Genomic DNA, 14,479 nt, shown 5'->3' with positions numbered 1-14,479 from the left:
TTGTAAAGGTGTGGGTGTAGAGGAACCACAGGGGTAGTGCAGTAACCCAGGGCATGGTAGCAGCTGATATGTTTGTTACCCATCCCCCAGCCTGAAGGGAGAAAAGGATGGAGTCTGGAATTAAGTGGTAGAGACTTACACAGACCCTTAAGAGAAGGAGTTGACTTTCTTCCAAGAAGCTCAGCCAACTCCAGTTGACCCTTTTGGAGACAGTTAGGGAAATAACCCATGGACCCCATTTTCCATCTTCCATGCATTTCCTGCCAGAGCTCCTCATTGGCAAACCTCTACCAGAAGCTAGGAAACAGAAGACCTGTTGCTGACCCAGGCTCTGGGGCAGAAGACAGGGTAGAGAATGCTTGAATGTGGATCTGGAAGGAAGCAAAAGGGCCCAAGCTCACTGACTGAGGAAGATGTTTTAAAGGCCATAATGGGGACTCTTTTGTCATCTTTTTGTTGGAAGATGACAGCTAGGGAGACAGAGATAGCTGAGTTAACATTTCTAATGGAGGTCCTTAATTTCTCTAAGAGTTGAGAGAAGTGAAGTTAGACTTCATGAATTATCAGTGCAAGATGAACCAAGGTCCTTGCATTACAGCTCCTCCACCTCCACTGCCACCCCATCCCTTTTTTCCAAGTCATTGGAGTTATGGCTAAGACCTCAAGGAAGAAGTTTTTTTTTTTAAAGTTTATTTATTTATTTAATTGACAGACAGAGATCACAAGTAGGCAGAGAGGCAGGCAGAGAGAGAGAGGAAGGGAAGCAGGCTCCCTGCTGAGCAGAGAGCCCAATGCAGGGCTTGGTCCCAAGACCCTGGGATCATGACCTGAGCCTAAGGCAGAGGCTTCAACCCACTGTGCCACCCAGGCGCTCCCAGGGAAGAAATTTTGCTGGGATCCTTGCCTTGGTGAAAATGCCCAACTTGCATGGCAGAAAGAGATGGAGCTGCTGCTTCCAAGGGGTCTTACAGAATTGGATAAGATGTATGTTATAGGAGACCATTAAAGACCCAAGTCCTCAGAGCTCTTCTGGAATCCTTTGCTTCTTGAGGGAAGGGACTTGGAATCAGATCTAATTTGATACAAAAAAAAAAAATAATGAACCACGTTTACTGTTTCTGAATGTTGTAACTAAATAAAGTTGATACTGACTCCTATAGGAAGTGAATAATAATAGAAATTTCCACAAAGAATTGTTCATATATACCTAAATCTTCAATTGCATTTGCTTGAGATGGACGAGGGAAAGCTAGTGTTCTCAGAGACAGCTCCCTGTTTGTCTGTTCATTTTTTTTTTTTTTTAAAGATTTTATTTATTTATTTGACAGAGAGAGATCACAAGTAGGCAGAGAGGCAGGCATAGAGAGAGGAGGAAGCAGGCTCCCTGCTGAGCAGAGAGCCTGATGCAGGACTCGATCCCAGGACCCTGAGATCATGACCTGAGCCGAAGGCAGCGGCTTAACCCACTGAGCCACCCAGGCGCCCTTGTCTGTTCATTTTGACAAGTGAAAGAAATACTATAGATTCTTAGTTTGCTTAAGGAAGAACATTCTAAAAACCTCACAAATAGAATTCTAACTCCAGAATTAATTTATAAGTGCATGCATGTATTTATCCAATTGTTTATAAGCATTTATCTATCATGTTAGATACCAAGTTAGGTGCTGGAAATACAGGAGGAATTAGATAAAGGTTTTACTCTCAGGGAACTCAGAATTTAGTAAAGTGACAAGGAAAATGATGGGGGAGCATTAGAAAAACTGTTTCTCTTTCTACCAGTGTGTTCTTTCCCTCCCAATAGGGAAAAGACAGGACTTGGAAGGGAGACCACCTCCTGGAAACCCTGAGTTAAACTAAACTGGGGTGACTGGCCTTAACTGGAAAGAAGATAAGGTCTTCGACCCAAACAATTTGGCATAAACTGGATTTTCTGGGCCATATCACAACTAAGCAACTTTTTTCTTAGTCACCAACTGACTCTCTCTTCAGAATACCTTTCCCTATACAGGAATTATGTGAACTTCACTGTCTCCAAAGTACACTCCAGGCTTGACCTCCAACTCAGAAGTTTTCCTGCCTTTAGGCCACAATCCAAAGTCTAGTTCTCTCTCTCTCTTTTTCTAAAAGATTTTATTTATTTATTTGAGAGAGAGAGTTGTACTCAGGGAGGGGGAGGTGAGAGGGCACAGAGAGAGAAGCAGGCTTCCCACTGACCAAGGAGCCCAATGTGGGGGATGTGGGATATGAGGCTCCATCCAGGATCCTGGGATCATGACCTGAGCTGAAGACAGAGACTTAACTGACTGAGACACCCAGCTGCCCCCCAAAGTCCAATATTCTAAGTACTGTGTTTAGATGCACTGCTGGGTGTGAAGCTGATTAAACTAATTCTCATTTACTTGTGAATGAAATGTAACCTTCTTAAAAGGTATATTTGCATTTTAATGGCAGTCCCTTAACACAAATTAATCTCTAATTAGTAGAATGTGTGAGAGTTCCTTTTTTTGTGGGAAGAAGGTGGTGGGATTACTCCTTAATTGTCCAAGTTTTAAAGAGCTGCTACGCTCAGAGCCTCTGGCTTCTCACCTTCCAGACGCCACTCAGCACGACGCAATTTTGTTTCTCTTCCTGAAGCTAATCATTTTGAAAAGCTTTTCTGGTTAATTTCAATGGACACCATCAACTTTTGAATCACTTTTATATTTGGGGAAATTGCTACATTATATGCATCCTTTTCCCTCTCAGGTGGAAATCAGAACTCCGCTCCCCAGCCTGCATGGCAGCTAGGATGCAGGCATGCCAGATACCTTCATGCAAGATTAAACTTGGGAGCGAGCAATGTGAATCAACAGGCTCTACATAGGGCTTCCCAGTTCCTTATGATGGTGTTGACAGAGCTCTTGGGCACAGGACAGTTCAAGACTTGCTGCAGATGTGGCGTTGGTGTCAGCAACAGTTACAGTAAAAGCAAGTTGCTGGGGCTCAAAGCTGAGTGGGAGCAGTAGCAGAAGCTGCTGCTATTTACTGAAGTAGAGAACACCAGTAATCGGATGCCTGGGTGACTCAGTGGGTTAAGCGGCTGCCTTCAGCTCAGGTCATGATCCCAGGTCTTGGGATCTAGTCTTCAGTTGGGCTCTCTGCTCAGTGGAGAGCCTGCTTCTCCCTCTGCCTACTACTCCCCCTGTTTGCACTCTTTCTCTCTCTATCAAATAAGTAAATAAAAGTTTTAAAAAAGATTTTACTTATTTATTTGACAGAGAAACACACAGCGAGAGAGGCAACACAAGCAGGGGGCGTGGGAGAAGGAGAAGCAGGCTCTCCGCTAAGCAGAGAGCCCCATGGGGGGCTCAATCCCAGGACCCTGGGATCATGACCTGAGCTGAAGGCAGACATTTAATGACTGAGTCACCCAGGTGCTCCTAAATAAATAAAATCTTAAAAAAAGAAAAAGAGAACACCAGTGACAGATTCCTGATCTGGGTGGTTCTGTGGTAAAGTTTTGGACACTATTCCAGGAATCTTTGTCTTGGAGGTTTGTCCAGCCACCCCAGTAATTCTGTGAGCTACTTAATATCCATTAATAAATCAGTTTGTGGTCAAACCAGCAGAATGAAATCTGCTGTTGGCAAATAATTGATACAGGAGTCATCTTCAACTTTCTCCTCTCTTTTGACTTCTCAACCAACAGAATTTACAGGACAAGACTCTGCTTTTCTCCATCCCCGCTCTTAATGTCTTAGTTCAGGCCACATCATCTGTTACTTGGATTACTCCAACACGGTCCAGTTCGATTACCCACCCCCAGTTTTGATCTCCTCATCAGAGCAGCCAGAGTGATCTTCCTAAAATGAAAACTGAATTCTATCACTCTTTGCCTGTAGATCCTGTCATGGCTCCCTAATGCCTGAGGATAAAGCCTAGGATCAAGTCCAGACTCCTTGGCAGGCTTTTAGGATGGAGGTCTAGTTGAATTTTCCTGCTCATCTTGGCCATGCCTGCTTCTCACACCTACACTTCAGTCGTACTCTTTTCTTGCTTGGAACCAGCAGTAATGGATCCCCTGGGATCCTGTTACAAATGCAGACTCTCAGGGTGCATGGGTGACTCAGTCTGTTAAGTGTCTGCCATCAGCTCAGGTCATGATCCCAGTGTCCTGGGATGGAGCCACGCATGGAGCTCCTGCTCAGCAGGGAGTCTGCTTCTCCTTCTCCCTTCCTAGCCCCCACCCCTGCTCATGCTTGTGCTTCTCTCTCCCTCTCTCTCTCTCTCTCTCTCTCATGTTTTCTCTCTCAAATAAATAAATAAAATCTAACACACACACACACACACACAATCTCAGTCCTACTCCATACTAGGGAAGCAGAAGCCGTGTTTAACATGTTTGTTAGGTGATTTGTGTGCATATTTATGATTGGAAAGTGCTGCTTTAGGGCCTCATGCTCTCTTTCCCTCTGGGGCTTTTATACATTCTCCATTGTACTACATACTACGTACTGTGTTTATGTGTTTAAAACTCTGTTCTCCAAGATTTGTCTGGGAAAACCCTGACTGGTGAAAGCTGGGTTGGGGCTTTTTCCCCCCAAACATGGCACTTATTCCTTTGTACAATAATGCCCCTTTAACTCCTTTTTCTTTCCCATGAAACAGGGGTTTTCTGTTCTGGTTGTACTTTAGAGTCTGCCTGAAAACTTAAACAGAAGACAGATTCCTGGGTCCCACCACTAGAGATTTGGGTTTTAATTGATTTGAGTAAGGCCTAGATACTGGTATTTTAAGAAGTGTTCCAGGTAATGATAATGGGGAGCCAAATTCGGAACAAGCACACCAGACTTTAAGCTCCTTGGAGACAAGGTTGTTTTTTTTCACTGTTGTATTCTCAGAGCACAGTCTCATTAGATAGTTACATAAAGTCTACTGGTGAAGAGTTGATGCCCCTAGTTTCTCAGGATTACAAATTTGGCTTCTGTTGTTCATACCACACTACACCACAAACCCTCCTACATGTTCACAGCTGGGAAGCCCATTCCTCTCATGAAAGCAAGGAGCCATTTTTTTTTTTAAGATTTTATTTATTTATTTGATAGAGATCACAAACAGGCAGAGAGGCAGGCAGAGAGAGAGGAGGAAGCAGGCTCCCCGCTGAGCAGAGAGCCCGATGCGGGGCTCGATCCCAGGACCCTGCGACCATGACCCGAGCCGAAAGCAGAGGCTTTAACCCACTGAGCCACCCAGGCGCCCCCAAGGAGCCATTTCTTGAGGAAAGAACTCGAGCTGGCATTTGAGACATGTCTCTAGTCATCTTTGTATTCTTTTCTTGATCACATTTGATCCTGATGTAATGAAGCACGTTTATATAATTGGATGCTAATAGGCACATTGTTTTGAAAGACTGTCTCCAAACATGAGTTTCAATAGTAAAACCACTAAAAGAGTTCTGAGACCTTATAATAGTGAGGAGGTTGGTGTGATCAATACAGTTATAACAGACAGGTTTTCTCAAAGTTAACCGTAGTTTTATGGGAAGTTAAAAAATACATTCTGGGAGAATTTTCTTAAGTTTCCATCCCATTTTCTTAAAATTCAAAGTGACCAGTTAAAAAAAAACTCTCAATAATATATGGATGCAGAGTTTTATATTTTAGAGGCAAATTCATTTCCACGGTCTCAATAAGGAATGTCCCCATATTATAGATGAAGAAGCTAAGGCCCAGAAATTTGGATAATGCCTCATATAAAACAAAGAGGCAAAGCCAAAGGCCACCCAGATCTCCTGATTATAAACTCAATGTTATTTTTAAATTTTTACTTTGTGTGTGTATCCTGGTATTTTCTGGGCATTTGTTGGATTTTTGCAGCCGACTTCTGTTGAAATAAACAGACTAGGTAGATCTGGGCTCTAAGCCCAGCCTTGCTGCCTCCTCACAATGACCTGAAGCAGTGAGTATAGTGGTTCAGAGCATGGATTCTAGGACCAGGCTGCTGGGGCTTATCACACTGCCTCTTCTAATTACTAGTCTATGGCCCTGGGCAAACTCATCACTTTCATAGTCTGTAAAATAGGGATAACAGTGTGGCCTAATTCATAGACTTGCTAGAGGATTAAGTGAGTTACTATTTGTAAAGGATACAGAATCATGCCTGCACACAAGGTAAGTGTGATGGTAAATCTTTGTTAAATAAAAAACTGGCTCAATCTTATGATTTTATACCTAAGGTCATTTTTCAAATCACACATTGTGATGATCCATATTCAGTTTTCAGTAAGTATCTTTTCTTAGATACCAATCATGTATAATATTATAGAAAAGGAAATAGTGGGGTGCCTGGCTGGCTCAGTGGGTTAAACCTCTGCTTTCGGCTCAGGTCATGATCTCAGGGTCCTGGGATCAAGTGCTGCATCGGGCTCTCTGCTCAACAGGGAGCCTGCTTCCTCCTCTCTCTCTGCCTGCCTCTCTGCCTACTTGTGATCTCTCTGTCAAACAAATAAATAAAAATCTAAAAAAAAAAAAAAAGGAAAGAAAAGGAAATAGTATGGCTGATAGACTTCTTCTGTCCTTGAGGAGTTTACAATCTACAGAGAGATGGAACAAATTTTTTTTTTTTAAAACAAGAAAGAGCCCTTCCTTGTTGGTTATTGTGGCAAGTTTGAGGAGAAAGACAAAAGACTCTCTATATAGCTTCTAGGTTTCTGACACTATTCTTGTTTCAAAGAATCATAGGTTCCATCCAATAACTTTCTCGAATCTCAGGACATAAACTTCAGTGGGCTTGTCAAGATACACAAGTTGGGGGAGAGAAGAAGCGCTGGTCATTGCTTGCTGCAGGGACTTTTGGAGCCACAGACTGGGCATCAGTCCTACTCCTTCTGCTCTGGGAAAACTGTTCTGGCTCCCAAAGCATGAAATAGGGGCCAAAAAGAAAAGTCTTCATCTACCCGAAGATTTTTGTTCCTCCTATTCAAAGAGAGAGAGACCAAGCCCCCAGATGCCAGGGAGACAGTGATGCTAAGTCAGTTAGCAGCATTTCTAGGGCATCAAACTATCATTACTTCTCTTAAAAAAAATTAGTAATGAAGGTTAATTTTCCTTCCTTTCTGTAACCCCTTGTAATTAATATCACCCATTCTGGGGATTTCTGATTAGGATATATGCCTGTGTCTTGGAATGGGTTATGCAAAGCCAGTTGGAATATTTAGGGGCTGAGTGTGTGTTTTGGCTTAAATGTCTGCATTCTGTATCAGTTGAACCAGAGAGCTAGATCTATCTATTGATTAGTATCTATTGACTGATATATAGAACTAATGAGCTAAATTATGAAACGTAATTATGTCAGTGATACTATGCAATCCTACATAACTTAGATGCTACAAGGTATTGCAAGAATTTGAACCAAAACTTGAAACCAGGGAAGATAAATTAGTATTGTTATGGCTATTCTAAAATTAAATACATTATGAAATTACCCAGGTAGATTCTTTTTTTCCTTTTTTTAATTAAAAATTTTTTTTAAATTAACATTTAATGTATTATTTGTTTCAGAGGTACAGATCTGTGAACCCAGGTAGATTTTTAAACATTTGTAATGATCTTAGTCACATATTTCTGAGACAGTTCAATCTATAGGTTTTGAAGAGAGACATTTAAGATATCTTTACATTGAAAACATTATAGTATAAATTCTTTGTACTTTAACATAGATAGGACAAAATCAGTGTTTTGTCATCCCCATGTTAAATTTTGACCAAAGCAATTAAATCATTTAGGTGCTATGTAAATAAAAAGGGATCTTAGTCCAAATGTCTATTTGCTAGAAGATTTTATGACAGAAAAGTCAGATCAGTAGACACAATTGCTATTTAGAAATTGATATTCCTGTAGCCTCAAAAATCAGAGGTTGAGAATCACATTTGCACCATTTCACACCAACTGGGATGGCTATAATTGAAAAAAAAGAGAAGGAAAATAATGAGTGTGGGTAAGGGTGTGGAGAAAGTGGAAATTGCACATGCTGATGGTAATGTAACATAGTACAATTGCTGTGGAAAAGTGTGGCTGGTTCCTCAAAAATTCGGACATAAAGTTGTCATATGACTCAGTAATTCAAAATAATTCAAAATAATTGAAAACAAGGACTCAAACACATGCTTGTGTATCAGGGTTCACAGTAGCATTATTCACAATAGCGGAAGGTAGAAACAATCCAAATATCTCTTAACAGAAGAATGGACAAACAAAACACACCGTGGAATAAACATTCAATGGACTGTTATTTAACCATAAAGAATAAAGTTCTGGTGTGGGTTACAACATGGCTGAACCTTGAAAACATCATGTTAAGTGAAGTAGGCCAGACACAAAATAAGAAATGTATGCATTCACTTACATGGAATATCTAGAATAGCAAATTCAGAGGCTGAAAGTAGATTGGAAGTTATGAGGGGTTGTGGGAGGGGGAAATGAGGACTTATTAGTTAATCGCTGCAATGAACTGATCTCTTTAGGGTAATAAAAAATTTTGGAAATGGTTGTGGCTGCAAAACACTGTGAATGTAGTTAATGCCACTGAAATGTACATTTTACAGTGGTGAAAATGGCAAATTTTATGTTATATATATTTTACCACAATAAAAACAGAGTAAGAATAATTATATTTGCAACATCACCCATTGCTTGCTTTCTTACAGCCCTTTTCATAGTCATAGATCTAGCCATGGTGCAGCCTAGATGTCTCTCTAATATAGGGATTATATATTATAAAAGCAGAGGGTATATCTCTGATGGTGTAATTGATTAAGTGTCCATTGTTTCCTCTGGGATCCAAAATTTAAATGTAGGCTTCTGAATTTAGGTTTTGTGTCCTTTCTGCCAAAAATTCCTCACTGAATGTTGACTCAAACAGAGCAAGAATGGACTTCTTGAAAACATTTTTGAAGTTCTCCCCAGTAAAGAGATAGAGTGTAGGAGAAAAGAGAGCATTGAAAGAAATGGTTATCACTGTAAGTAGATGAGTCACCTGTAAAAGTACTGATTGATGCTCAGTGAGAAGTAAGCCCTGGTGTACATGGTAGGGCATCCAGCACACAAAGAAAGAGAGAATGGCAGTCACCATGACTTTGAACGGCTTATTAGATTTAAACAGGCTCCTCTCTTTCATCTTGTTGGCTACTCTTTTGTAACAAAGGGTGATGATAGAGAAAGGCAGAAGGAAGCCCAGCAAGAAGCGGCTGATGAAACAGGCTACATGAATCCTTTTCCCTAATGTCTGCATCTTATTGCTTTCCCAGTTAGGAGATGCAGCGTAGTTATTTTGGCAGATCACTCTTCCTTTATGGTCATCCTTTGTCTCTCTGAAAACCAAATAGGGCACGGCGAGGGCAGTGGCGGACAGCCAGATTCCCAGGACGATGCCAGTAGCCCAGCGTGGGGTTCGGTGAAGCTGTGACCACACTGGGTGAAGAGTGAGAAGGTAACGGTCAATGCTGATGGCCGAGAGGAAGAAAATAGAGGCGAACATCCCTGCCGACAAAGTGGCATTGAAGATCTTGCACATGGCAGTTCCAAAGCTCCAGTGATTGTCCTGAAGATAGGTGGTGGCTATAAATGGTAGAATCAATGTTGAAATAAAATAGGAGAGAATGAGATGAAAAAATAAGAGCGTATTGACAGTCTTTTTCATCTTGAATTTTAGCACCCACAGGTAGAGACCATTGGTGATGGTACCAATTATAACTGACGTGCACAGCAGAAAGGCAATGATCACATTTGAGGCAGGAACTGGAAAGTGAGTGCTGTTTCTTACTAAAGTAGAGACACTGAGCAAATCAGTAAAGTTGACCAGATCCATAATTACCTATATAGAGAGAAACAGAAAACAACCACGAAAGAGAAGCAAAATTAAAAAAAAAGGTTAAATATAGAAATATAAACAATAATCTTTGCATAGTAAGGGCCAAAATGACATGATTTTTAAAAAGGCAAACATTGGGGGCCCTGGCTTAGTTGGTGGAACATGTGACTTTTGAATTCAGGATCTTGAGTTCAAGACCCACATTGGGTGTGGAGCCTCCTTTAAAAAAAAAATATAAAATGACAAACATAATATTTCTACAATGATACAAATCAGATATTTTCCTGAGATTTATATTTTTATTTTGTATGAAGAATTAAGATCAGATTAATTTGAATATCCAAAATGGAAACACTACAGATGAAATTAACATGAAAGAGAAATAAAGTTGGGGATATTTTGACTTGAAGTAATGAGCTCAGGTAGCCAAACATCTTCTATTTAGAAATGAACCAAGTCTGACCGTCCTTCATAATCATAACTTCTTAAATAAGGCAATGTAGGATCAGTTTTGCCTGACTAAATCTTGGTCAGGGCAAATGTTGGTAATGAAATTGAGTAACAAAATTATCAACTGCTCCAAATCAGTAATCATTCAGAGCTATAAATAGTTTTCTCCCATAAGCTAATTATTATATATAGTAAATGCTAGTATTTTAATAGTCAGCATGTGATAAGAACCGATATTCATTTGGGAGCCCTGGGCTAGAGCACCATGACAGGGTGACATGTTGGGGCGTCTGGGTGGCTCAGTCAGTTAAGGATCTGACTCTTGATTTTGGCTCAGGTCATGATCTCAGTGTCCTGAGATCAAGCCCCACCTTGGGCTCTACTCTGGGTGTGGAGAGGCTGCTTAAGATTCTCTCTCTCCCTCTGCCCCGTCCCCCCAAAAAAGATTGTAATGTGCCTTGAAAATCACCAGTCAAAGAGGAGCATGTGCTGTTGAGTATAGTGGTAGTTCTTACTTGGGGAAGGAAAAGAGGGAGAGAGGTCAAGGGGTTGATATTTATCTAATACATTTTATATGCCAAGAGCTTTATAAAAGAGTCCTTTCTTTTTTTTCCTCATAAAGACAAATATTTAAACAGAAAGTGAGGATTACAGGGGTTAAATTTCTTATTTATCAATATTTCCCACTGTCCCTCCATTTTTGTGGCAGGTGAGGAACCCCACCAGTGTTTTATGTGACTTCTTTGAAAACTAGTAATTCATGTGTAGTATTTTGATAATGCTCCATGAGCAGAGTATTTGATGATCCAAGCTAGCCCATTTCTTGGAAAAGGATTCCTATAGTATTGAAAATATGAACCTGAGAATGTTTTGGAAAATAGCTATTATATATAACAGTCATATCAACAAATTGGTTTTTGATAAATTGGATAAATTGCTTTAATGGAGATTGCTAATTTTTTTCACTAAGCAAAAACATCTTAATATATGGAGAGAATAAATAAAATAATTACTATTAAAACCTCAATTATTTTAAGTTAATTCTGCCTTCTAAAGAAGTTGCAAAATTTTTCTCCAAAGTAGAAAAATGGTCCTCTTGGGGCAGCTGGGTGGCACAGTGGGTTAAAGCCTCTGCCTTTGGCTCAGGTCCTGATCCCGGGGTCCTGGGATGGAGCTCCACACTGGGTTCTCTGCTCAGCAGGGAGCCTGCTTCCTTCTCTCTCTGCCTGCTTCTCTGACTACTTGTGATTTCTGTCTGTAAAATGAGTGAATAAAATCTTTTAAAAAAAAGAAAAAAGAAAAATTGTCCTTTTTAGGAAAATACCTTAGTAGTCTGCTTTGAATAAAAAGCGAAGTCTAAGCACATGGAATGGGTGGCAATGGTGAGTGGAAGAGTGGGACCTGCGAAAGAGGTTGTGTGAAAGCCCTGGGGCCATGAGTAGAGGGAGGAGGGATTTGGTCTTCAGAGAGTGAGGTACAGGAAAAACCCTGCAGGAAGTTAGGAGGTTTGAGGAGGAGAAGAATTCAGTGAGATATTCTGAGAAGCAGAAATGGCGCAGAGGATTTAAAATGAAGAATTGTCTAATATTCAATTTTAATCCATTTGCTATGCTTTGACATGGTGTAATGTCCCTTCTTTTTAATCACAACTGTCTTGTATCGGTGGTTGCCTTGGGGAATCGAAGGAAAAGAGCTTGTGTTCCTGATTTGGGATGCAGTGGGATGGAGAGAACAGACCAGCAGCAGGAGGTGAGATGTGAATGAGATGAAGAATATGGTGGAAACCGGAGAGACATTGGAATATGAGTAAAGAAGGAGAAACAAAATCATATGGAGAATTTCTGATGCTGTGTGTGGATAGCCTTTGTGTGTGTATCTGTGCATGTGTGTCTGTGTCTGTGTGATGTGTCTTTGGTTTGTCTCTATTTATGGTGTATTTGTCTGCATGTATATGGATATATAGTCTTGTGTGTGTCTCTGTGATGTGTGTTTGAATCCATGGGGTGTACATGGAGGGGGATGTGTGTGTGTGTGTGTGTGTGTGTGTGTATCTGTGTGTGGCCTCTGTGTGTATGGTGTATGATGCCTATAGTCTGTGTGTATTTATCTGTGTAGTGTGTGTTTATAGGTCTGCAGTGTGTGTGTGTGTGTGTGTGTGTGTGTGTGTGCACGCGCGCATGTTGTTTTTTGGTGTATGTGCATATAAAACACTGGATATCTGAATTACAGGGAAGTGTTTTGTTTTGTTTTGCTTTGTTTTTAAACAGTTGTGTGGCTGAGCTATAGAAAGGCATCTGAAAGTAATGTGGGGCTTGAACAAAAGCAACATGGGTAGTGGTTCTGAATAGAATATAAAGTTTCCTAGGAGCTTTGATTAATTGCACAATAACCAGGAGATTTCTTCATTCTTAAAGAGCTTTTAACATGGTCTTAAAGTGCTTGAGTATAAATTACTGGAGCAGAACCTGGGCTCTGGAGTCCCATAGACCTGGGTTTCCATTCTCTCTCTACCACTTACCAGTCCTGTGGACTCTTAACTCTGAGCCCCTTTCACTTTCTAAAACCCACTGAGTGTTTATGAGGATGGAATGACACAGTGTATATGAAACACTTAGCTTGGTTCATGGCACACATTAAACACTCAATAACTTTTTACCTATTATTTTGCTCAACTTGTTATTTGAAGGCTAGCAAGTACTTCATTTTGCCCTTTTAATACTGCAGGCCACCTGGCCACTGCAGTCCCCTCCTCCTCAAAATCTCCCTACTGAATCTCAGAAGACCAGCAGTAACTTCTGAAAAAAATCTAAATGTTCATCTATTGGGGCAGAAGTTCTCAGATTTGGAGTTATTTTGAGGCCTTGCTACAGTGTTACCTTTGGCACAGAGTCTTTCGGTAGACCCCTCTCCCACTCCTTGGGAACACTGTGCTTCTGTGGGGGTAGGCAGAAGAACCTTGGGCAGCTGATGTGTATTAATTTAGAAACTTCATTGTAATGTAGTAGTATAGTGGTATGTTCTTTTCTTCCTTTTTTTTTAAATATTTTATTTACTTACTTGACAGAGAGAGAGCATGAGCAGGGAGAGAGGCAGGCAGAGGGAGAGGGAGAAGCAGACTCCCCACTGAGCAAGGAGCCCAATGCGGGACTCGATCCCACAACCATGAGATCATGACCTAAGCCGAAGGTAGATGATGGACTGCCCGAGCCACCCAGATGCCCCTGTTCTTTCCCAGCTTTTCTACTAAAGCTCTAAAAACTTGCCCAAGAATTAAACAAATTCATTGAATGTTCTCCCAAACAGTGTGTTCGTCATTAGCAATGACCTATCCCATTTAACACAACAGCATTTAATTAAAAAAACAAAGCACTGGCCTTCCTCCAAATGATACTTTTCCTTTATACTGCTCAAATCTGAAGATTTCTGATACATGTTGGAGGTTGCAGGGTCTGTAGGCCCTGCATCTGGATTTCTTGTTGAGTTTGTTGCTATGGTAGGTACAGGCTCCCCCTCACTGCCCACCACAGGGACTAGAAAACTGTACACTCATTTCCCCGAATTTCTTTGCAGCAAGAGATTCACTTTTAAGCATCAAGGGTTTCATGTGATTCAGTGAATCATAAGGCAATGCCACCTGTGCAGTTTCTGGGGTTGGAAAGCTGATCTGGAGTAAGCCTCTAGGGTTTATTCAGATGATAGCATGAGGATAAAACCTGCTGGCCCAGGGAATCTTACCTTGGAGTTATAGCTGCATGTCAGGTGGTCTTATGTGGGCCAGAATGACTCTAGGACAGTAGTCTTCTCTCCAGGGACAGAAACAAAAATCAGTGACACTTTGACTTCATTTCGTCTGCCTTTCTTCTTGCTGATCCTATTCCCCAACTTTGAGCCTACTATTTAAATATTCTGTGAGGTCTTCTGGCTCTTTCCCAGTTCCTTTTTCTGTGAAATGTATCTTAAGAGGGAGGTAGAAAAAGGACTACTTCTTCAAATCATTTCTCCATTTTAAGAAGAGATTTTAAAAATTCCATAAAGAGTCATTCCATGTAAGGTTGATAAGCTTGTTGCAGGTGTTAAGACACTGATGAGAAATGACCTTCTCATATGTGGTTGCGCCCCCAAGCACCCCCTTGGCCTTGAGTGGAGTGTGGTCATTAGCATATGGAGCATGGTGCTGGGTGCA

The 14,479-nt window shown here is 41.0% G+C and overlaps 1 protein-coding gene across 1 annotated transcript; it reads right to left on the bottom strand.

Moving 5' to 3' along the window:
* Positions 1 to 7,745: 7,745 nt before the first annotated feature.
* Positions 7,746 to 14,159, bottom strand: GPR33 (G protein-coupled receptor 33). Its single transcript, XM_044230348.1, has 2 exons — positions 14,032 to 14,159; positions 7,746 to 9,849 (listed from the first exon to the last, which is right to left on the bottom strand). Exon 2 carries the CDS (start codon positions 9,841 to 9,843, stop codon positions 8,824 to 8,826), a length of 1,020 nt encoding a protein of 339 aa, XP_044086283.1. The 5' UTR covers positions 9,844 to 9,849; positions 14,032 to 14,159; the 3' UTR covers positions 7,746 to 8,823.
* Between the last annotated feature and the right edge of the window lie 320 nt (positions 14,160 to 14,479).

Source organism: Neovison vison, chromosome 13 (genome assembly GCF_020171115.1).
Source record: "Neovison vison isolate M4711 chromosome 13, ASM_NN_V1, whole genome shotgun sequence".
NCBI lineage: Eukaryota > Metazoa > Chordata > Mammalia > Carnivora > Mustelidae > Neogale > Neogale vison.
The sequence above is the reverse complement of the archived record's forward strand: the minus strand, read 5'-3'. Positions and strand labels throughout refer to the sequence as shown.